Raw genomic sequence first — 14,648 nt, 5'->3', positions numbered from 1 at the left:
CCCTTTTATGAGACATGCCGATGCACACTGTTTCTTCTGTCTCAAATGTTCTTCTGTTGCCTCTCCACAAGCCTCGAAATCAGCTCAGTTTTCACCTCTTCGATAAAATCTTTCCCAGTGTACCCAGATTCTCATTCATCTTTTTGTACCATCTTTTTTGTGCCACTTGCTGCCTATTCATTGTAAGCGTGAGTTTATGGGACTGGATACCTCTTCCAGACAATAAGCCCTTAAAGGCTGGTATCTACCTCATAATGCTTGTGTGCTAAGTGTCCAGCTTTGTACATGATAGATGACCACTGACACAACAGAGGAGTAGGATGTTTGGAGTTGGCTAGAATGGCACCCCACTCCAGTACTCTTGCCTGGAAAATCCCATGGGCGGAGGAGCCTGGTAGGCTGCAGTCCATGGGGTCACTAAGCATCAGACATGACTGAGCAACTTCACTTTCACTTTTTACTTTCATGCATTGGAGAAGGAAATGGCAACCCACTCCAGTGTTCTTGCCTGGAGAATCCTAGGGACGGGGGAGCCTGGTGGGCTGCCATCTATGGGGTCACACAGAGTCGGACACGACTGAAGTGACTTAGGAGCAGCAGCAGCAGCAGAGAAACTTGCTCTGAGACTCTAGAGCAAGGGAAAGAGATGGAAGTGATGCAACTGGGATGCCCAACTCTCCTGATCGCTAGTCGCTCACCTGTTTGATGATATAAGTTAGCTCCTCAATTTCCACTGCCTTATCATCAAAGAGGGACTTGCGCTTTGCCACTGCAGAGACAAACAAGAAGCCACCACAGGTGAGGTCGGAGACCAGACTCAAGACAGTATGGTTCCTCAGCCCTCCGGTGTTCACTGCCCCAGCTCTGAAAGGTCCAGGAACACTCACAGATTGTCAGCTTCTCCAGCTTGGCAAATGTGTTGCTGAGGTCTTTCCCAATGCGCCTGCAAATGAGCACAAGTGAGAACACTGTGGACGGGAAGGAGAGGGCCTTTCCCACCTTAGCACCAGCACAACCAATCCCAGTCCTTGCCACCAAGGTCACCACAGGCAAGACTACATCTCCTCAGACACTGGCCAACCTACCACATAACTTCTCCCAACTCACTTGGCCATGAGGGTAAATTCACTGCGCTGCCGGACAGCACGCAGAGCCGGCTTGTTTGTCTGGATTCCATTCTGAAAGGCAACGTCAAAAAGTAAATTTTTTCCTTCCCATTGCCAGCTTTCACTATTCCCCAGGCATCCTCTAAACTCGCCCTCTAGCACTAGGGGCCTGGCCACTACTGGCCAGGCCACCCAAAACCTGATGCCACCACTTACTAGAAGGGGGGCTGGGGACAAGTGACTTAAACCACTCTGAATCTCTGTTTCCTCTTACGTAAAATGGAGACAATTCTACACATCTCCTTTTGTTGTTGCTAAGATTAAAAAACATAAGGGTAAATTATTTTAGCCAAATACTGGGTCCATGATAAGCACTGAATAAATGGTAACTAGTATTACCATTCTATTCCTCCAACTGGGGAATTAAGAGGATAAACAGGAAGCTCTTGGAGAGGATATAGAAGAGCAACTGTAAACAAGAACTGAGCAGTAAAAATATTTAAAATCACAGTTACTCAGTTTCCACTTGGATTCAGAAAATCTGGGCCAAAACAAAGCAATCTAATTTTTAAAAAAAGCACTCCCAAGTGATTTTATTAAAATTACTGTATTTGGAAAGTTTCTTTCATTTTACAGATATAAAAACTGAGGTCCAACTAGATTAACTTCCATGTTGTCACAAAGCAAACTTGGTAGAATTATACTGGAATGAGAATTTAAAGCGTTTGTCTCTGAGCTAAATAAAGGCTCTTTCTAGAACCTGTTCCTTATCCAAACCAAATATACTGTAATCATTTCTAGCCCTGAGATATTCGTTCCAGAATAGCAACCCTAGATTCCTGATTAAATAAAACAACAACAAAGTCTGGATCCTTGCCTCTAGATTAGCTAGCCCACCTTTTCTCTGATGCTTGTTAGATCCTACCGTCCCAAGCTGGGCCAGGTCTCCATCAGACTCCCCCAAGAATTACGGTGCTGGAGCATCCCCTCTCCCAGGTTTGAATAAGACTCATTCTGCCTCTCCCAGTCCAGGTCCTTACCTGACGGCTCTGCAGGGACTTGCAGGCTGACAGGAACTCCTGGGTCCGATCCCGGCAGGACATGGTGTCGGGAGGGGGAGGGACCAGGGCCACTGGGGGGGGCAGAGGGGCGATGTCGCTGCTGCTACTGCCAGCAGTTGCAGGGGACAGGACCTGTGTCTTTGAGAGACCCAGGTAGACACCCTGATCCGTGTTCTTAGATCCGTAGCGTTTCCGCGGGATCATTGAGACGCATAACCTCGGACTGTGGTGGAGGGGAGAGTGTCATTCCCCAGGCAGCCTCCTTCTCCACCAATCCCCCGCCCCAACCAGCAGTTCTTCGGGGCCCCGCCGCACTTGGCACGGAGTTTCGAGCCCGAAGCCACCCGCAGATCCTGGGACCGGCCCGCAGCTGACAGGATCCTGCTTCTTCTGCAGCCCAAGCTGTCCCCCTCCTCAGACTCTTCTTCCAACTTGGTTCCGGCAGCCACAGCGCGGGCCGGGGCCCTGAAGTAGAGGCAGGGCCAGAGCCAGGTCCTGTGGCCCTGAGGCTCCAGCCCGTCCCGTGCAACTGCCCCAGGCCCTAACTGGGCCCTCTCGTAGCCACGGGTTCCTCCGACTTCTCAGGGAGAAACGGTGACGGACCACCTCAGAGGGACACACGTCGGTGGGCGGAGGGGAAAAAAATCTCTAGGTGTTTATTTGAAGCAGGAAGTCCCACCCTCGCCTCGCCCAAGTCCCACCTTCTGGAAGTCTGCAAACACTGATTAGCTAACGCCGACGTCCTTCTTAAAGGGTCTTTTCTGATTGGACAGCGAGGTATTCGCTCACTCCGAGCGGGGCCGGCAGGACTTGCCCGCTTGTCCCTGGTTCCCTTCCCCCCGCCCGGCGCCGTCCCCGGAAAGAGCGGCCCAGAGCAGGCACGGCAGCCAGACCCTACCGAGTCTTACCTCCTTTCTGCCGCCTGCCGCCGCCGCCACTGCTACAATCTCCCAGACCGTCACCGCCTCCTCCCCCTGGAGTCGAAGCCGCCGAAACCCGACTAAAGACTGGAAGCCGCCACGTCACCCACACGTAACCCCACCCCCGGTGACGGGAAAGCAGTGCCACGCCTCTTCGAGCTCGGCAACCCGAGAGACACGCCCCTCCACCAAAACGCAGGTGTTAATTCGCCCTCCCATTGGCTAGGCTACCCCTGTGGCCCCGCCCCCAAGGAACTAGAGCCCGGGGCCCAGGGGACTGGCCAGCCTCAGGGATGGAGCCTTAAAGAGCCCGCGAACCTGGTGGTGCCCGCGCTCTACGTGCCCAAAGCCGAAGCACAAGCGCATAGGCAGGTACACGTTAGAAACTTTATTCTCTGAAGGCTGGGGAGGCGTGAGAACAGGGCTGGAGTCATCCCTTCTCCGGCTCCTCCTGGATCCTCTCCTGATCGCACTCCTGGATCCTACTCGCCGGCTTTGGATTCTGGACTGCCTGCCTCTTGGTTGACCGAGAGGAACCCCGACGGCTGAACATGGATAGCCGCCGCCACAGCACAGTGATCAAAAGACTTTCGTTCGACCTGCGATCTCGTTGCTCCACCGACTCCGCATCAGTGCCTGAGAAGATGTGAGGCCGCTGAGTTCTCCTCTCCCCAGTCCAACCTCCTGTGGTCCAGTCCCCACTCCCAGCTCCCTGGGCCCCCTAGTGTCTCTGGTCCCACCTTCTGACCCGGCCTCCTTGGCCTGCTCATCCGAAGTCTGAAAGTCCTTATCTTGGCAGCAGCCCATGGCCCCGCATGCGGCCCTGCATTCGGTGCCACCCACGCCAGCCGGCAGGTTCCCGGCCCTGCTTTTGTGACGTCAGATACACCCACCACCCCAGCTCAGGGAGCCGGCACCACTCTCTCCCATCACAAAAGGCTCAAGGTCATGGTACGTTTTAAGCTGTTTATTTACAAAGTGAGCACAAGCTCTTCAGGAGCTGGTGGACCCAGGCCGTTTCTTCTTTCTCCGTCTGGCTTGGAGAGCGCCCTGGGTCTGCTCCCAATTGGGGAGCTTCCGCTTGGCAGCTGCCTCCAAGGACGCCCAAAGTTCATCTGTCTCTGTGTCTTCTGAGGGCACCTTGTTGGGCTCCTGAGGCTCTTGCGGTTCATCCTGGTGAGTGGGAGAAGCCACAGGAGTACAATAACAGACCCACAGGGAGGAGAATCATTCCTCCAGGCACCACCCCTTGTTTCCTGCTCCTAAAAACCATGCCCATCCATGCTCCTGGACTTCCCTGGTGGCTTAGCTGGTAAAGAATCTACCTGCAATGTGGGAGACCTAGGTTCAATCCCTGGGTTAGGAAGATCCCCTGGAAAAGGGAATGGCTACCCACTCCAGTATTCTGGCTTGGAGAATTCCATGGACAGAGGAGCCTGGTGGGCTACAGTTCATGGGGTCACAAAGAGTCACACATGAAGTCTTTCACTTCACTTCATCCATGCTCCTATGTTACCCTTGGCAATGACCCTGTCAGGACTATACCCAGCAGGTGGATGGACAGTCTCAGGTCTAAGTTCCAGATGCCTCCCTTCCCTCTTCACAGAGATATCCTCACACCTGTACCCTTAGCTCCCACATTCCCAGACCCAAGAGCTTACCTCCCAGTTATCCCTGCCTGACAGGAGGAGACAGTTCAATTGAGATTTGAGATAAACCTGCAAGAGATGAGGGACCTTAAGGGGCCAAGTCTGCTGAAACAGAAACAAGAATGGGGGAGGGAGGAGGGCACAAGAGGCAGGAACAAGTGGTTTCTCACCTTATGCTCCAGGCCCCGTGGATTCCGGATCCTGTGTATCCTCAAGACTCTGTCCAAACCACAGGAGGCTAGTAGGGGCTTTGAAGGGTGGCACTGCAACCCTCGGACGCTGCCTGCCAGTCCCTTTAGACAGCCCAGCAGGCGCCCTGGAAAAAGGGGGCAGGTATCAGTGCTAACTGGTCAGCCAACAACCATTTATTGAGTGTTTTCTGTTCAAATCACTTTCTTTCAACATTTAATCCTCGTTTAACATAATGCTGACATGGCAGTTACCATTAACATCTCCATTTTTCAGGTGAAGAAACTAAGGCACAGGGAATTGACAAAGAAATTTGTCCAAGGTCACACAGCTTTTGGCAGAACCAGGATTGAACTTGGTTCTGGCACCTGAAAGAGGGCTCAGCAGCTCTACCACCCCTTGTCAGAGGGGAACCCTGCCCTTCCTCCCCACCCCTGCCCCCCTGCAAGGCTCCCTGGTCTACTCACCTTGCCGAAGGTCAATTTCTGCCAGCTGCCCATGAGTATTCCCCACAATTACTGAACTGAGGAGGAGACCAGAGAGACACACATGGGGCTGGTCAGCAGGAGCCCCCTGGAGTCCTCCCCAAGCCCCACTTTGCCCTCTACACTCACTTGCCCTCCGGAGTGAGGGTCATGGCTGTCAGCGGGTACTCTCCGTAGGTGGCCTCGAGGACTGGCCTGCGCTGAGGGGAGGCTGGATCATAGACACGGACCTGGAAGGAGACTGAGGCATCACAACAGCGCCTTTACTCTGCACAGCCCCCTGATGGCTCCACATCTTCACTTCCCCTCATTTGTTGTTGTTTAGTCGCTAAGTTGTTTCCAACTCTTCTGTGACCCCCATGGACTGTAGCCCACCAGGCTCCTCTGTCCATGGGATTCCCAGGCAAGAATACTGGGATGGGTTGCCGTTTCCTTCTTCAGGGGATCTTCCCAACCCAGGGATTAAACCCGAGCCTCCCGCATTAGCAGGCAGATTCTTTACCACTGAGCCACCAGGGAAGCCCCCCTACCCCATACACTGCTTTTACAATCCACTCTTTCAGAGAAACTTTCTCATTTGAAACACACCCTTCTTCTCTGAGTGTTGAGGAGTAGAGGAGAGCTGCTAAGGAACATGAACATATAGAGCTGAGAACAGAGGTTCCCCCAGGCTAGGAGCAGCAGCATCCCCATGGTCTGCATGTGTGAGCTTTCCATCTATACTCCCCTCTCATGATGGAAAAGCAAGCTGGCCCAACTGTCAGAGTTGCTGAACTCAAACAGAGAAAAAAGTTAAGCCTGGACAGGAAGGAGAGAGGAAGCCCTCATATGTGTTCTGAGCAGAAGTGTATTACCAAGAGCAGACTTCAGTATGCAGAGCAGAGGAAGCAGGGCAAATGTAGCCCCACCCAGTTCTGCCTGGGTCTTAGAATTTCAAATTCCCTGGTGGTCCAATGGTTAGGACTCTGAACTTCCACTTCAGATTTGATCCCTGATCAGGGAAGTATCAGGGATCAGGAAGTGCAGTCAAAAAAAAAAAAAAAGGCCCAGCTGAAAAGATCCCCAGTTGGGCCTTTCCTATACAGCTGAGGAACGGAGACCAGATATTACAGATACTAGAGGGTCATGGTTGGGTCCCAAAGCAAATTAGAGACTGCCATCAGGACCAGAACCCAGTTCTCTTGATACCCAATCCATCCATGTCTTCTCATAACATGGGCCCCATGTGATTCTACTATGAAGGGGACACTCCCTTCTCTCTTCCAGGTGGGAAGAAAAGGAAGAATCACAGTTCAAGCAACTCCTTCCTAGAATGTCGTAAGCAAAGGTCAATGGCTTAGCCACTCGGCTGAACATGCAGCTTGGGAAGTGGTCCTTCTTCTGGGAGTTCAGGGATGACACCAGGATGGCGAGAAGAGTGGCTGTGCCAAATGGTGGGGACCAAGCCTGCAAAGCGCAAGCCTCCTATTTCTCCAGGAAGCTGTGTGAGCCCAGAAAAACTTAGGGGTGAGATGTGTGCCTTACTTGGTGGTACCCTGTACAGGTGACGAGCTTCTGTGACTCTGGAAGGAACTGTATGTCCTGGTCCCAGATGGGAACCCGCAGGTCGAGCCAATCATTCCGTACCTGGTGGGGTCGGTAGATGAGGGACAGAGCTGGGAGGGGCTCAGTGCGTCCCTTCCTTCTGCCCTCTATCATCATCCCCTAAAACCCAGCCGGTCTCCAATTCATAATCAGTGGCCTCGACTCCTGGGAATTCGGACCCAGGTCCTCTCCACCCACCATCACTCACGTTCTTGGCCCTGAACAAAGGCTCCTCAGATCCCTGCAGGTCCCACACCTTCAGAGCATTCTCCTTCCCACCTGTGGCAACGATGTGGGGGCGTGCTGGGTCTTGACGCATCCTACATACCCCAGGGCCCACCCTCAGTTCCAGGAGCTGAAAAGAATGAGAGAGGGGAGATGAGAGTCACTTCCAGATCCTTAATCCTCCTCCCCCAAAGCCTTCATTGGCTCTACCCTGGGCCCCACCTTCCCCAACCATCAGGATCAGGATGAGGGGGGCCTCACTGGGTCAGAGGATGCCTCCTTGTCCTTGTCAGGCCAGACTCGAAGAATCCCAGAATCCACACATGTGATGAGGGTGCTGCAGGCAAAGGGAGGATAGAGTTAAAAGAGCAGGGGTAAATGTTCTCTGTCCCCAGTCGACCCACCCCCAAATTCATATGAACTAGACTCCCTCCTACCAGCCCTGTTCCTAAGGAAGCCTCTAGGTAACTCAGGTCTGGGCGGGGCTTGATGGCTGCTATTTAATTTCCTCATCAAGGTAATGGTTTACTGGTCTTAAAAGTAAGGAAACAGAAGGTACAAAAAATTATAAGATTTGCCACTTAGCTATAAATGTCAGAATCAGAGCTGCAATCAAGACTGTGATACTGCAAAGCATAGTCTTTGCTATTCCACAGCTCCACCTGGGGCACCTGGCCCTGCTGGTCTTTCTTGATGTGGTCACCAGGAGTCAGAGCTCTGAAAGCACTGAAATGGAACTGCTCTGGATTTAGTGTTTGGTCAGAATCAAACACCGGCTTCCTCTCTCAAGTTCCCTGTTCTGGGTGTCAGACCAGACAAGCCAATCTCTCCCCAGGATCTGTACAGCCCAAGCCCTCTGCTTTTTCTCATATCTGCCCACCCTCCCCAACTAGGTTCAGGCTCTGGGTTTTCCTGGGCTGTGGCAAGAGTCTCCCAACTGCCCCCTCTCCAATCCATCTGCACATTCCTGCAGGCTCACAGCTCTGACCACAGTGTTTCCTGCTCAGAAACCAATCATGCCTCACCAACTACAAAACTGCAGATTGCTCAACCTGACACTTAAAGCACTTTACCTTAAATCCAAACTTACCTCGTTCATCTTATATTAAAATGCTTCCTCTTAAATTTTTAAAAGGGGAAAAAAAAAGTTTCCTGGGCTTCAACCCCCAATTCAGTTCAGTCGCTCAGTTGTGTCCAACTTATTGCGACCCCATGGACTGCAGCACTCCAGGTTTCCCTGACCATCACCAACTCCTGTCCATCAAACTGGTGATGCCATCCAACCATCTCATCCTCTGTCATTCTCTTCTCCTGCCTTCAATCTTTTCCAGCAGTTCTTTGTATCAGGTGGCCAATGTATTGGAGCGTCAGCATCAGTCCTTCCAATACATATTCAGGACTGATTTCCTTTAAGACTAACTGGTTTGATCTCTTTGCAGTCCAAGGGACTCTCTAGAGTCTTCTCTTCAACCCCCAAATGCTGTTTATCTTCCCTGTAATGTGCCCTGTAGCCTCACACGAATCCTTGGCCTCTGCTCAGGCAGGAGCCTCTTTCTAGAATGCCCTAACTCCTTTCTCCACCTGTCAAAATTCTACCCAACCTTCAAGGCCAAGTTCAAATATTCCTCCTCTCCCGGTCCAGCCTTCCAGACTCACCTGTCAGAATTAACCTCACCAAACCTACGCAGTCAGCTCATAGCCTCTCTCTTCACCTTCAGAAGAAAACTAAGCCTGCAACCCAGCATTTCCTATTCTTTACTTTAAGAGCTTTACCACTTTGTTGGTGGTTGTTAGCCCGCATTTAAAAACATATTCTAAACTTCCCTAGTGGCTCAGTTGGTAAAGAATCTCCTGCACTGCAGGATACCGCCTGTAGTGCAGGAGACTGAGGAAGATTCGCTGGAAAAGGAAATGGCAAATCGCTCCAGTATTCTTGCCTGGAAAATCCTGGACAGAGGAGTCCGGCGGGCTACAGAGTCGGACACGACTGAGCGACTAACACTTTTACTTTCAAACTATTAAATAACGTGCTCAGAGTCATTCAAAAGGTTATTATGCCAAAAAAACAAACAAAAAAAAAACTCTGGAAGAAGCAAACTCTATGATGGCAGATACTGTGTCTGGTTTACCTAAGCCTTTGCATTTCGCCCAGTGCCTATAAACAACCGAGTAAGTGTTCCATAAAAGTTTGTTATAGGAATGAACGGACGAAGGCAGGAAAAACGTCCCTGTCACGCAGACCAGGCTCATGTCACCTCAGGGTCGATCGCCACTACTCGGTCGTCCAGCAGGAGCCTCAACGCTCTCGCTACGACCTGAGCGTTTCTGCAAGGGGTTTGGTCTTACCCGTCGACCTGGGCGAGGCCTCGGAACGTGCCCTCCCCTCCAGGACATGGCCTCTGGCCCTGGAACCTGCCTTCCTCTGTGCTGAAGCGCTTCACTGTCCCATCGGCACAGCCCACTAGGATCTGCAGGCAGAAGAGCACAGGATGGCGAGGAGAGCGAGGCGGCAGCGCCCGACTCCCAGCTCCGACTGTCAGCGGTCGCTCACCTGTGTCTCGCCGCCCGCACCCCAACACAGGGCGCTCACCGCCTCTTCGCGCCGCGGCTGTTCTGACGCCGTGAAGTTCGCCGCCTGTTTGCGCTGAAGGTTCACTCCTGCGGGACACGGGCGTCAATCGCGTCAGAATAGCGAAACGGCGACGCCCGCAGTTCCCGACGCCCGACCTCGCTACCCACCTTTCAGGATGCCAGTGTCGGTGCCAACCCACACATGGTTCCAGCGTGCAGCCGCAGCCGCCATAGCGGAGCTCGGGAACCCAAGGCTCACACTTCCGGCGCAGCGCCTGCGTCACCAGCATGCGTCTAGTCGGATCCGGAGGAACTCCTAGGCCTTTAAAGAACCTGAAGAGTAAAAATATCCTCCCCGCCAGCTGGTTTTGCTTTTACAAAAATGAAATCTGGAGACTTATTGAACAGTAACTTGACCATTTTACATTTGGAGTAAAAGGCATACTGTCTCAACCACGATATCGGATCCAGGCAGCCCTAGTCTGTTCTTCTGCTCTAAAGCATGTAATGTTTTCTGTACAAGAGAAGAAAAGAGGTCATATCAGGAACGATTCAAATCACTGAAGAAGCGCATGGCTTCAACTTCAAGCGTAATAGGACAAAATGAACAAAGTTGGGGGGTTAGGCCACAGAAACACACCACAACCACCATTACCGCCCCCCCCAGATCCTAAAGTAAATCTGAACGGTCTCTTTTCTTGAAAGTACTATGATTTCCCTTTATGAAAAGTTCAACCATTTATTTCTTTGCTCGAAAGACTTCCTTGCTGTAAGGCCAGATGCACACCTAGAGTTTTCAAGTTGAGACAACTAGACCAGGAAACTTACCCGTTGTAAAGAACAGTACTAAGCACTACTCAATACCTTCTCTACGGCAAATAACTTATCTAATATGTGCCCGTCACTATTGTTAAAATTGTAGTTATTTAGTTGCTAAGTCGGACCCGACGGCTTTGGCGATTCTACGGGGATATATCCAGCCAGGCTCGTCTGCCCAATTCATTCTTCAGACAGGAATACCGGTGAAAATGGAAAGTACTAATCACTCAATCGAGTCGGAATCTTTGAGACCCCATTCTGTGATTCTCCAAACAAGAATATTGCAATGGTAGAAATTATTCTCCAGGTGATCTTGGCGGCCTTGGGGAATAGACCCCACGTTTTTTGGTGGACAAGAACTTGCTCGTTAAACCTCTTAAAAAGCCCCGAATATAAAATGGCGCCACAACCACCGAAACCACTACCATTATGTAACATGTACGAAAATCCTTACAGATCGTTTATCTCAAGTACATTACCAAGTTAGAAAAAGCAAGTTAAACTATTGTACTTTATTAAAGCTTTAAAAAAAAAAAAACGGAAAAAAAAAACCCTAAACCTTAAAATAATGTCAGTCGTGACGCCCTCGGTGCGACTTATGCAGTACCCGTCAAGCTTCTGTAAAAGAAACTCTGAATTACTTTACTCGTGTCTGTTATAGCCGAAAATTGAGTTGTTGAAACGGAAAGTACATAGTAGAAACCAACACAGTGTATACGGACCCCACCGTTTTAATGTAACCTTACTACTCATGGTATATTGAGCGCTAAACCAAAAAAGAAGCTTAAAAGATACTAGAATTTTCTTTTGAAAGTGTACTGCGATATAAATACTTACACCTGTATATGATAATCACGCCGTCAAAAAAAAAGCGAAAGTAAAATGTACATTAAATTTTTCTTTTGAGACCAATGTTTGTTTCTCCCGAAGGAGGTGCACCGTTCCTGGAAGTACTGCAATACCAGGTCGATGCGTGGAGTGGACAGAGCAAGCTCCTATTCCAACTCCTAATCCCAAAAATCCATTTAATATATTGTCCTCGGATAGAGGACGTATCAGATATTAAACTGATAAGAACAGATACTACACTTGATCTTAGCCAAAAGGCCGAGAAGCGATACTGTCCGGTTTCCCTCCGGGCCGGCCTTACTCTTAGTGTAGCTTTTTCGGTTGTGGTGACTTTTATGGCCTAATCATTAGATTTTTCTCAAAGTGCAGTCTTGCTTAAAACCAATTTTTCCTCATTTCTGATTCACAGTAATTACTAAAATTGTGGAAATAGACCTTAAATTGTGTTCCTTTACTGCTTCGCCTTCCGGCTAACTCCCTGTGTGTTTTGCATAAACCCGCCCCGCTGCTCTTTCGCTTTCTGAGATTGGTCCCCATGCTAGACGTGATTTCTATGGCCGCCTGGTGTTTTACCCTCGGAGACTGGCGATCTCTCCGCGCCTGAAGGGGCAGCAGAGCTGTGGTGGTCGTTAGTCTGTTGAAGCGGATGCAGGGCGGCGCCCCTCTTCCGGACATTTACTTGGAAAGGCCCGCGGTTCCTGAGCGCTGACTTTGGTGTTCAAAGAACCGAGTTGGGACCCCTGTCCGCCAGTTCCTGATTTGATGCCACGAGCCATGTTACTTGCGCTTCCCAGGTGGCACTAGTGGTAAAGAATCCCGCTGCCAAAGCAGGAAACATAAGAGAGGCAGGTTCGATCCCTGAGTCGAGAAGATCCCTTGAAGGAGGTCACCGTCCCCTCCAATATTCTTACCTGGAGAATCTCATGGACAGAGGAACCTGGTAGGTTACATTCGCAGAGTCGACCACCACTGATGGGATTTAGCACGCACGGCATGCACGCAAAGCTTGTTACTTAGGCTCCTGTCTTCTCTGTTAAATGGAGGAATAATAACCCGCCCTTATGGGGTGCTTGTGAGAACTGAGGACATGCTGCTCTCGGTCCAGAGGTGACAGTGGAAGTTGGCCTTTAGGACTATGTTCCCCTCGCATTACGGGGCTCCAGGCTGGCGTCTGCTCCTCCCCGCTCCCTGATTTACTGTAACATCCGCCCCCACCCCACTTACATCTTGCCGTTTGTACCATCCACTACCCACCGTTGGCCCTACAGCGGGAGAAAAAGCCGCCTGAGAAAAGCGTTTCGGAGCCTCCTGATTCCTAAACCCAGGAACCAGCGGTGGGAGAGGCGGTGAGGCAATGCAGGTCAAATTTAACAGAAGCGGTACTTTAGAGGCTCAGAGCAAAGCCCAGCTGTATGAAAGGTATTAATGTCACGCTCTTGTTGAAAAGGGACTTGAAGTCCTGTTTCCTTGGAAACTATGTTAGTGTGAACGCAGAACGTTCTATTTGAAACCTCCTTAACTGAGCTCTACATCTGGGTTGGAATTAGAGGCCGTGTCTCTGGAGCCTGGAGGGCTACGAATCGTGGGTTGTGAAGAAGGGAAGAGTGTGGGACACGACTGAGCACACAGACACACTCACAAACACACACACCGTGTCTGGGTTGAGATCCTTCCAGCAAGAGTAGCATGTTCTATTTTCACTGATATGATTACAGCTAGCAAAGTGTGATCATCTATGACTTCAGAGACTGGTTTCTCACACTGTGTACCTGTTAATAAACAGAAGGCTTCACCGATAAACCCAGAGCCTCTAGGGAGAAGCCAAATTAAGGGACTGTGGTAGACAGAATAATGCTCTACATGCCCATGTCCTAATTCTTAGAACCTCTCATTATGTTACCTTACATGGCAGACAAAAGGTAATTCACATATATGATTAAATTAATAGTTTTTAGGAGAGATCATTCTGGACTGGGCTTCCCAGGTGGCAATAGTAGTAAAGAACCTGCCTGTCAGTGCAGGAGTCATAAGAGATGAGGGTTCAATCACCCTGGTAGGGAAGATCCCCTGGATCCACTCCAATACTCTTGCCTAGAGAATCCCATGGACAGAGGATCCTGGTCGCTAAAAAATCTGACAGGACTGAGCAACTTAGCATCTGCATCTTCGTTCTGGATTATCTAATGGGCTCCATGTAAATAGTTACAAAGATCACAAAGGGAGACAGGAGACTCAGTGTCAGACTGATGCAGCATCAGAAAGATTTGCTAAACCATCACTGGCTTAGAAGATGGAAGAGGGTTGTCAGCGAAGGAAATGGGGGGTGGCCTCTGGAATCTAGCCAAGGCAGAGAAACAGACTCCTTCGGAGCCCACAGAAAGAAACGCAGCCCTGTTAGCACTCCTTGGTTTTAGCCTATTGAGACCCATTTCAGATTTCTGACCTCCAAAACTGTAAGATAATATATTTGCTTTGTATTAAGCAACCAAGTTTGTGCTAACTTGTTCAGTCACTAAGTCACATCTGACTCTGCGACCCCGTTGACTGAGCATGCCATGCATCTGGTGGCCAACATATTGGAGCTTCACTTCACCATCATTCTTTCCAATGAATATTCAGGGTTGATTTCCCTTAGGATTGACTAGTTTGATCTTGCAGTTCAAGGGACTCTTGAGAGTCTTCTCCAGCAACAAAATTTAAAAGCATCAATTTTTCAGTGTTTAGCCTTCTTTGTGGTCCAACTCTCACTGCTGGGAAATCCATAGCTTTGACTGTATAGACCTTTGCCAGCCAAGTGATGTCTCTGATTTTTAATATGCTATCTAGGTTTGTCAGGGGCTTCCCTAATGGCTCAGATGGTAAAGAATCTGCCTGCAGTGCAGGAGACCCAGGTTTGATCCCTGGGTCAGGAATATGCCCTGGAGAAGGGAATGGCTACTCACTCCAATATCTTTGCCTAGAGAATCCCATGGACAGAGGAGCCTGGCAGGCTAGTCAATGGGGTCACAAAGAGTCGGACATGACTGAGCAACTAACACTTTCTAGGTTTGTCATAGCTTTCCTTCCAAGGAGCAAATGTCTTATAATTTCATGACTGCAAGTCAGCATCTACTGTGATTTTGGAGCCCAAGAAAATAAAATCTGTCATTGTTTCCACATTTTCCCCTTCTATTTGCCATGAAGTGATGGG

The 14,648-nt window shown here is 50.1% G+C and overlaps 4 protein-coding genes and 1 non-coding gene across 9 annotated transcripts in view; all 5 read right to left on the bottom strand.

The window, feature by feature from the left end:
* Window positions 1-3,215, bottom strand: part of STX5 (syntaxin 5) — a 29,225-nt gene extending 26,010 nt beyond the window's left edge. For 3 of the 5 annotated variants that reach the window (XM_055581014.1, XM_055581011.1, XM_055581015.1), the window contains exons 1-5: window positions 3,076-3,215; window positions 2,147-2,390; window positions 1,108-1,178; window positions 888-943; window positions 699-769 (exon numbers count right to left, since the gene is read on the bottom strand). In XM_055581014.1, the coding sequence (XP_055436989.1) occupies window positions 699-769; window positions 888-943; window positions 1,108-1,178; window positions 2,147-2,371 (423 nt within the window). In that variant the 5' untranslated portion in view covers window positions 2,372-2,390; window positions 3,076-3,215. The other 2 variants (XM_055581012.1, XM_055581013.1) reach the window with 2 other exon arrangements.
* NXF1 (nuclear RNA export factor 1) overlaps window positions 1-14,648 on the bottom strand; it is a 160,259-nt gene that overhangs the window by 37,936 nt on the left and 107,675 nt on the right. The gene's annotated exons all lie outside the window — the stretch shown is intronic.
* Window positions 3,286-4,031, bottom strand: TEX54 (testis expressed 54). The gene is made up of 2 exons (XM_055581021.1): window positions 3,828-4,031; window positions 3,286-3,723 (listed from the first exon to the last, which is right to left on the bottom strand). The coding sequence occupies exons 1-2, from the start codon at window positions 3,892-3,894 to the stop codon at window positions 3,518-3,520; spliced, it is 273 nt and encodes a 90-aa protein (XP_055436996.1). The 5' UTR covers window positions 3,895-4,031; the 3' UTR covers window positions 3,286-3,517.
* On the bottom strand, window positions 4,040-10,280 carry WDR74 (WD repeat domain 74). The gene is given in 12 exon segments (XM_055581010.1): window positions 4,040-4,260; window positions 4,749-4,805; window positions 4,907-5,052; window positions 5,393-5,448; window positions 5,540-5,640; window positions 6,935-7,036; window positions 7,203-7,349; window positions 7,481-7,556; window positions 9,566-9,687; window positions 9,771-9,877; window positions 9,959-9,992; window positions 9,994-10,280. Coding segments are annotated over 12 exon segments (1,215 nt in total). The 5' UTR covers window positions 10,081-10,280; the 3' UTR covers window positions 4,040-4,080.
* LOC129654419 (U2 spliceosomal RNA) lies at window positions 11,538-11,728 on the bottom strand. Its single transcript, XR_008715490.1, has one exon. It is a non-coding gene; the product is annotated as a U2 spliceosomal RNA (small nuclear RNA).

Source organism: Bubalus kerabau, chromosome 5 (genome assembly GCF_029407905.1).
Source record: "Bubalus kerabau isolate K-KA32 ecotype Philippines breed swamp buffalo chromosome 5, PCC_UOA_SB_1v2, whole genome shotgun sequence".
NCBI lineage: Eukaryota > Metazoa > Chordata > Mammalia > Artiodactyla > Bovidae > Bubalus > Bubalus kerabau.
Note: the sequence above shows the minus strand (reverse complement) of the source record. Positions and strands in the feature narration are given on the sequence as shown.